The sequence below is a fragment of the Saccostrea echinata genome, unplaced genomic scaffold (genome assembly GCF_033153115.1).
Source record: "Saccostrea echinata isolate AGI-Se365-2 ecotype Australia unplaced genomic scaffold, CSIRO_AGI_Sech_v1 ptg000030l, whole genome shotgun sequence".
Lineage (NCBI taxonomy): Eukaryota > Metazoa > Mollusca > Bivalvia > Ostreida > Ostreidae > Saccostrea > Saccostrea echinata.
The window spans coordinates 15,029,188-15,037,549 of record NW_026889779.1 but is presented as its reverse complement, the minus strand read 5'-3'; the positions used below and the strand labels follow the sequence as shown (position 1 = coordinate 15,037,549).

The 8,362-nt window shown below is 31.0% G+C and overlaps 1 protein-coding gene across 1 annotated transcript; it reads right to left on the bottom strand.

Annotated features, from left to right (window-relative positions):
* Positions 1-487: 487 nt before the first annotated feature.
* LOC133197380 (LON peptidase N-terminal domain and RING finger protein 1-like) lies at positions 488-7,866 on the bottom strand. Its single transcript, XM_061333383.1, has 11 exons — positions 7,177-7,866; positions 5,130-5,248; positions 4,669-4,791; positions 4,226-4,465; positions 3,697-3,769; positions 3,412-3,585; positions 3,071-3,264; positions 2,839-2,960; positions 2,478-2,648; positions 2,177-2,367; positions 488-1,997 (listed from the first exon to the last, which is right to left on the bottom strand). Exons 1-11 carry the CDS (start codon positions 7,760-7,762, stop codon positions 1,711-1,713), a joined length of 2,280 nt encoding a protein of 759 aa, XP_061189367.1. The 5' UTR covers positions 7,763-7,866; the 3' UTR covers positions 488-1,710.
* Positions 7,867-8,362: the final 496 nt, after the last annotated feature.

Here is an 8,362-nt window from a genome sequence, read left to right as displayed (position 1 = left end):
AACTTCCAAGAAAGCAGCACGCTCCATACGAGGTCTAAATTTAAAAAAAAAAAAAAAAAAAAAAAAAAAAAAACTTGTAGAATTCCTGTGCAATTATCCTTTCATTGTCATGTCTTATAGTAAATTGCAATAAAAACGATTTCCCTGTGAATCTGCTTCATAAATGAAGCTAAATGGTAGTGACACAAGCAATACTTTGTGGTGTCAGATTCCTCCCCCGGGGTATGGGTAAGAGGAAGAGACCCCCCACCCCAATCAAGCCTTTCTTTTAAAGATAACCTCATTTAAAATGGTACATTCTTTCATTTCATCCACTACACAAAAAGTATAGAAGAATGTTCTCTTTTTTATGCATCATGTGTCTTAAAATATCATTTCTTGGACACACCTTCTGAATCAGCGAAGACAACTCCATCACATAGACTCAATACCTGTAAATTATTGAGAAATATGTTCCACCATTAAAAGTTTATCACACAACACCATCCACTCTCAATAAAGTTATTTTTCTTTTATTAAGTTGATGTGAAGTAAATATATCATTAATGAAAAATATTATAACAACATAAATGATTCTCTCCAATTCAAATGTTTCTGGATCTACTGTTCATGAAAATAAAGACATTTTAACCAATATCAACTCACAAAGATGAAAGTTTAGTGGAAACAAAAAAATATTTTAGATTTGCAATACAGGTTGCACCGATTGTCATTTTTCTTCATTTCTAAATATTCATCTGCAAGATTTCTCTTGCAAAGAAAATCCCTTAAAAATTAACTAACTATTTTTTTTCAATTGTAAGATTTTGAACTTAAAAAAAATAGAAAGAAACCTTGGAAAACACAAGAATCAACACCAACTTTTTTGTAAGTTTCAGTTAAAACTAAAATTGGCTTTAAGACAAAGATAAATGGAATAAATTAACATTCACATAAATTATAAATGGTTGTATGAAATTAAATATTGTAGCTTGATTTCAGCTTCAAAGCAATGTACAGCTTTTAGATGACCTAGAAAATTAAACAACCATGACAATGATGAGAACAAGTTATAAAAATAAGTATAAATAACCTGACTATCGATAGTATATTATCACAGATTAGGGTACTAATTGCAGATTGCTTTTATCTTGCAAGTAAAATGAGCTAAAAAGGAATATTCCATACAATCAGTCAAAATTAAATTAACCCACAATAATATACAGAAGTTAAAAAAAAATAAGAGAGGGTCAATATTAACTTTCTATACTATGTGCATATGATTAAAAACTGTAAAGCAAATATGCAAAAACTGAAACTTGCATAATTTTACAGTTTAATTAACTGAATTAAAACAATGGTTTCTGGTTTACATGAAATAAAAAATGTACATAATGTTACCAATGAAAATAGTAAAATCAATTTCAAATATCATATGAAAATAATCTCCATAAAATTTGGTAACAATCTTCCATATCTACCACTCTTCCTCATTTCAAATGGAAGATCATTCAGATTATCCTCCCTATATTTACAAGGAACAAAAGACAACAGAAAAAAATACGAAGTCTGGATAAAAACATTCAAGAAATGGATAGTCTTGACAATATATAACTGAGGAAAAATTGTTCAGATTGCCAGCTCAATTAATAAAGCAATTACTAAAATAAGCCCTATTGGAAACCTGTAGTTATGAATGAGGTTAGTAATCGTTTGAGGTATTTGGTCTAGTCAAAAGCTTCGCCTCCGTTTGATATACTCTAGTACTCTCAGTATCCCCTCCAGCCTTTCTTTGTAGGAAGTCATTGCTAACATAGTCAGCTGTATACGTGGATCTAGAGGTAATATTGGTAGAACTTTCCACAACCAAGCTGTGCTATTTGGGTTACCCTGGTAGTCACTGTCACAAGCTGGAAATCCCCCAAAATGTCGAGAAATTTGATTTCTTTGCATACCTGGCAGATTGTCAAACCAGGATTTTACTTCTCTGTAGGTTTTTTCTTGAAGTTTGTTAACAGCTGTTAAAAAAAAAAATACTTGTTAATTTTCATACTCGGCTTCTTCAACAGTAAACATGCTTAAACAAATTAAGTGGTAGAAAACAGTTATTATGCAGATCTGGTTGGTGATATTACTGACTTTGATGAATAACAAAATTTACAGAGAAGAGATTTAAATTCAAAAATCTTGCTCATACCTTGTACATCATTTTCAGGTATGGCAACATCTCTCAAAAATTCTACATTGGCTGTGTTGTAGCCATCTCTGTGCCCTCTGGATAAAACTTTGAATCTTCGCCCTCCTATACAATCGACCAGTGATCTTCCATCAGGGAAGAACTGCACATCTCGTATCTCCAACATACAGCCGTACTCCGAGAAATCATCTCTGTTAAATGACATAAAATGTTAGCTGAGTATAGATTACCCTATAAATTTATATAACTTTGTTGTTAATGGACAAATAAGATGTAGAAATCCTGATTTAAAACAACTTACTGGTCATCTCCCATTGAGATGCACATGCCAAACTGTCGTGTACCAGCTTCCATACATTGTCTGACCATTAGACGATACCGGGGCTCAAAGATGTGAAGTGGACAAGTTACTCCAGGGAAGGCTAGTGTGCATACAAAAATGGGTATATGATGTTTTTCATCTTCTCCCATTCTGAAAACATTAAAAATTTTTATTCATGTATATCTACCAACAGAATCCTCTTCAAACGAGTTGTTTAAACTTCTACAGCTCTCCTTAATCATTGTACCAGCAGTTCAACGTTAAACACTCAAGCCTCTCTTTAAATTTTAAATTTAAAACTCGATACAACACTAAAATTTTGACACCTGTGCTTACTTACTTTGCAAGTTCAACCAATTCATCTTCATGAATCTTTTTTCTTGCTTCGTGTTCTTCAGGAAAATAGGTTTTCAGAATATTTTCTAAGGATTCATCTCTGGTTTGGCGTCTCTCAGCTAAATACTACATATAAAAAAAAAAAAATATCATTATTTAATTCTATTGTGTGTCTTCTTTCATAAGACTACCAGGTAAAAGGAAATACAAAATCACTTTATCTTTAAGTTTTGTACCTCAACTAATGAGCCTTTACAAAGAGGACAATTGCTTTGGTGATCTAAACATCTGTCAAGACACTGGCGACAGAAGGAATGGCCACATGGTGTGGTGACTGGTTCATGCATCAGACGATAGCAAAGACTGCACTCAAAGTCATCAACATTTACCAAGGCTTTGCTGACATCCATTGGAACAAAGTCTCGAGACTCTAAAAAATAAACATTCAGATGTTAAGATTTTTTTTAATTTACCCAACAAATAACATCCAAGAAATATAATCTCTATTTCTTTTATAGATTTAATGAATTTATATATTTATTATTCATAAATTTATTGATTGAATTTAAATACATACTCTGCTGCTTCTGTGGTGTCTCTTGTGGGGATAATGGAGGTTGAGTGATACTAGGTTCCCTGGTACGTTTTCTGCTGCCATCACTGTTTCTGCCGTAGGGAGACTGGGACCTTGATCTAGCTCCTTTAAGGAAACTAACTGGTGATTCTCTTCTGCTGCTTGGTTCAGATGCACCTGAAAATTTCAAAAAATGACTTCACTGATACCATCTTGAATTCTGCATTTTGATATCATTTTTTTAAAATCATTAAATGAAATTGTGAAAAACCTTAAACTGGTACATACATTTATGTGAAAATGTAGTCTCTGCATTTCCATTCTTTTCTCTTGGCATTTGCCCAGATGAACTTTGTCCATCCTATAAAAGTTATAAAACAACTGTATTTTACTTGTTATCTTTCTCTTATACACTGAAAACATTTTTTCACTAAAGAATAAAAATATTGAATAATACCAGTCAAATTTTTATCTATCAATTCTTGTTTTTATCTTGCATTTTTACCAAAGACTAGAAGTATTTTTTCTTATTATTTCTTTTTATTATTTTTTTCTTATCTTTTCGTAATTATTTTTTCGGGTTAGTTGAGCTATCAGAGTCAATGCTGCCTCTCCAATACTTTGTCGTTTCATGCAATGTCCAGCTTTTAAAATTAATTTCACTTTACAAAAAACAGTACTGGAGCATCAGACCAACATAAAGCAATGGTCAAACTTTTAAGGTTACTAACAAAAGATCAGTGTGCTATCTTTTTTTATAACAGCCCTGTAACCTTTATAAGAATCTTCTAAACTATTCAATATGTTCAAATTTTACCTTATCAAAGCTTGGTTTCTTTTCTGTTTGTCCCAGCACAAAATTTGTTGCACTGAAGAGGGTTTCATCAATGATGCCTTTGAGTTGATCTAACTTGTCCATGGTGATATGAGGTAGAAGAAGAGCGGAGCTGAAGTTGGCACGGATCAACTGGGTCAGCAGTGAAGGGTTGAACTGATTTTTCAAGGCCAAAGCTTTCACATCATCATTTGGAAAAGGTGACAAAATCTTGTGCAGAGACTATGAAAATATGTTTATATTATAAATTAAAAAAAATTAAAATGCATTTTTTATCATCTTTATACAATGTACATTTCATAAGTTCTTTTTTCCTTTGTTTTCAAACACATACACAATCCCCCCTCCCCCCAAAAAAAAATTAACCAAAAAATCCATTAAATTAATTCTATGTGTAATTTTTTTTTTTGCTTTCTTTTTCTTACCTTAGAGAGGTAATCTTTTGCTGATTCAACTTCCGAGTCCAGAGCTAAACACTGAAGCAATGATACAACAGCGTCTTCAAACAGATTCATGCCAAACTGAGCACATCCTTTACGGAAGTATCCCTGTAAAAATAATTTACTCTTAATAAAAATAATGAACTGAAATAAGAAATTTTATATTACTATTTTAAACAGTTTTTCTACATAAAAATAAATAAATACAAAAATAACAATAAATAAATTAGAGGGGTACATTAAAATTTTATTTGTTTGCTTTTGTTGTTGTATTCAAATGTTGAATAATCAAACCAATGTACAATTATATAGTCTTCTTTTGCTAATCTAAATGTGAAATGCACAATGAAATTTTTTTTAATATTGACTAAAAACACCCTATACAAACAAAATTTCACGTGATTTTTGCTTTTCAAATACACACATCGTGTTCTATTAAAACCTACCTTTGGCCAGTCAGGACGGAGTTCAACAACTTTCTCTGCATCCTCCATAGCCTCACTGAATCGATCCAGGGAGGCATAGGCATGGGAACGATTGCTGAGTAACAAATGATCACGTGGAGCTAAAAAAAAAAAGATAACATTTTAAAAAATATATCCAGTGTGTAAAATGCATATTTACTAGGGCTGGGAATTTTGTATTGCAATATATTGAGATATTTTAAACTGCATTGCGAAATGTATTGCAATATAATATTTTTAATTACAGTTACAAATTTTTTTCCTTATTTTATTAAACTTCATTTATAATCAAAGTGAATAAAACTTCATGTGTGTTATAAATACGTTGCAGCAAAAAAAAGTTCTTGTTGAATTCACTTCAGTTTTGCAACAAAATTATACAACCATACAACAGCAACCTTATAGTTCGGCATGATTGAAAGCGTTTTTGGCATCTTCATGCAATTTCATATTTTACTTTAGAAATCCCAAGCCCCGGCATTTTAAAGATATACCGGTACTGGAAAAATGTATTGCAATACTATATTTTTTGTTAACGAATCGCAATATACCAGCATATTGATCATGTTGATATTCCTAATATTTGCACATAATTTTGCTTTCAGTAAACAAAAATCAACAGGTATTTCATAAGTTAAGAATTTTTATTTTCATAATGAAATTACATGTGAACTTCAGTATCAGGTACACTGATAGTTAGGATCTTCAATTATATGAAAATATTCAGTAGCTATTAAATTCATTACTTATATTTTAATGTTCCATCATTTAGTGAAGAAAATAAGACAACTTTTTTTTAAAAAAATGCCTTCAAATTGTACATATTTTAATTGTAACATCAAGCATATTAATATGTTTATGTATAATATATAAATTATTGTGACCTAGGCAATACAGGATATAATTAGATAACTAATTTTTTAATCCAATCAAATGAAGTGTTACAAGCAAAATTAAATTATTTTCCTTTAAACACTAATTCAATTTATATTATTATGTTTGCTTATGTAGTTTTGATTGAAGGATAATCTATGTGCCCTTATTAGCATATTTAACTACAGGTTAACTACAGATGAAAGTTATTTACACAATTAGCACAACAAGATAAATCAAGAGCAAAATTTAGTAAAATGAAGGCCATAAATTATAACTAGATTTCTATATTTTGTTTAATTCCAAAAGCAATAACTTGTGGGCCATTACATGTAGCAGAAAAACAAAATCCTTGCAAAAAAGTAGATGTCAAATGAATTACGGTTATAAATCTAAAGATCATTTTTTTTTTTAAAAAATCAAAACAGTAATACACTATCAAGTACCAACCAGATAAAAGCTTCACCAGCAATGTAATCTGAATATTGTGAAGCATTTGACAGATCTGCCAGAATCTCTTGATTGATCTTAATAGGTCGAATTAATCAATATAGCTTTATTTAGCTATTTTAAATACATTGACAGAGCTCTTTATTTACATTTTTTAACATATTCATATTTAAAGAAATAGAAAAAAGTTGCAAGTGTATAACAACTCATGTTTGTACTATGGATTGGTAACAAAAAATCCTCATCATAGATAATTTAAACATTATAGCTTTAAAGCAAAATTTTTTCATGCAGTGTTTTCAGAACTGTACTAGGCTAAGTTGAAAACAATCACTTTTTTATCATACTAAAAAAATGCACATATATGAAACAAGTATGATAAAATAGCTAAGTCAAGCTATTTTGAATAAAGAGATTGTGCCGGACCTGCTGAATCATAGCTAACTATACGGTAATACCTCTAGTCATTATTATCAAACTGATTTAAGAAGAGACAGAACCCAATATGATAAAAATAACATAAAAATGTTTGTGGAAGTGTCATAGCCTAAATTTGCCTTAAAAGAAAGCTTACGCAACCAGCTAAAATCAAACCGAAAGTAGGCACATGTGTCCCACTTACACCGGAAGTTCACTTATTACAAAACGATCATCTTCCGGTCTCAACAAAATATGTTTCATAACAAATAAAATATTCAATACTTACACAACTCAATGGCCAAACTGTATAGTTCTATTGATTTATCAAACTGTCTTCTTTCAAAAAATTTGTTTCCTTCAGCTTTTAAGCAAGTAGCTTTACTTTCATTCGGAAACCAACTTTCGATTAATCTTGAAAGAAGCACATTTGACTGAAAACTAGAAGTCCTCACAAAATGATGAATAGTACCACACGTTCTACAAGTTTTTGATTGATCTCTTTCGAAACATTTCCTACAATAAGTATGACCACATGGTATTGTCAATGGTTCATTGAATAATCCTCTACATATAGTGCATGTAAACATGCAACTTTTGCTCATGTTTGCACTGGTTGCAATATTGTCCTGTTTTACAGCGTTTACTAAAGCTGACACTAGACGATTTAAAGAAGATGGTGTAAGATTTCCAAGTCTGAATGCACTAGCATATGCATCAAAAGCTTTCTCAAAGTGACCACCACAAGCAAAACTATCAGCTAGTCCCATGCACAGATCCAGAGAAGGTCCGTTTTCTTTAATTGTTCGTTCATAAATTTCCGCTGCCAGTTGGAAATTTTGAGTATTAAATGCCTCTTTCGCCAGGTCAACCATCTTCACATTGATACTGTTAGTTAATGCAATTCATACTCATCGAAACCATCAATGTACTACACTGCATTACAGTCCTAACTTATGTAACATCACGTGTTACCATACTGTGCGCTGATTGGTCACAAGTAAAATGTTGTAAGGTCGCAGCCAGGTTTGTTATGAAAGCAGTTCTTTAAACTTGTTTTTAAACTTATTTTAAATATTAGTTAACATGAAATGCATTAAGTTTAATTAGCATTTTTTACTGCAAGGAGAAAAAAGTTTTTGTTCAGATATGAAAAATCTATCAACTCAGCGATCCAATCTATATTTTGCACCCTTTTTAATGAAGATTTTTAGTGATATTTGAAATCAAATGAACATTGGATCTTTACCAGGGTACCTGATATAATGCAATATTTTTTGTGAAACGCTAAATATATATTGTTAAAGCGAGAGATGTACTACAGTTACTTAGTTTCTTACTGACAGATCAATTCGATCAATTATAGCTACAGAAAACTCAGTTTTGCGGTTTTATAATTATATCAATAAACTCAAATATACAAGAACAGATATGGGTTACCCCATATCCAAGATATTCGACTTTTAATTTATTCG

Excerpts from the sequence above, each read along its gene's own strand:
- LOC133197380 (XM_061333383.1), bottom strand. The coding sequence starts at position 7,762 with ATGGTTGACCTGGCGAAAGAGGCATTTAATACTCAAAATTTCCAACTG. Across the intron at positions 4,466-4,668 it reads CAAAAGATTACCTCTCTAAG|TCTCTGCACAAGATTTTGTC; the intron begins GTAAGAAAAAGA and ends ATATTTTCATAG. Across the intron at positions 2,368-2,477 it reads ATCTCAATGGGAGATGACCA|AGATGATTTCTCGGAGTACG; the intron begins GTAAGTTGTTTT and ends GTCATTTAACAG.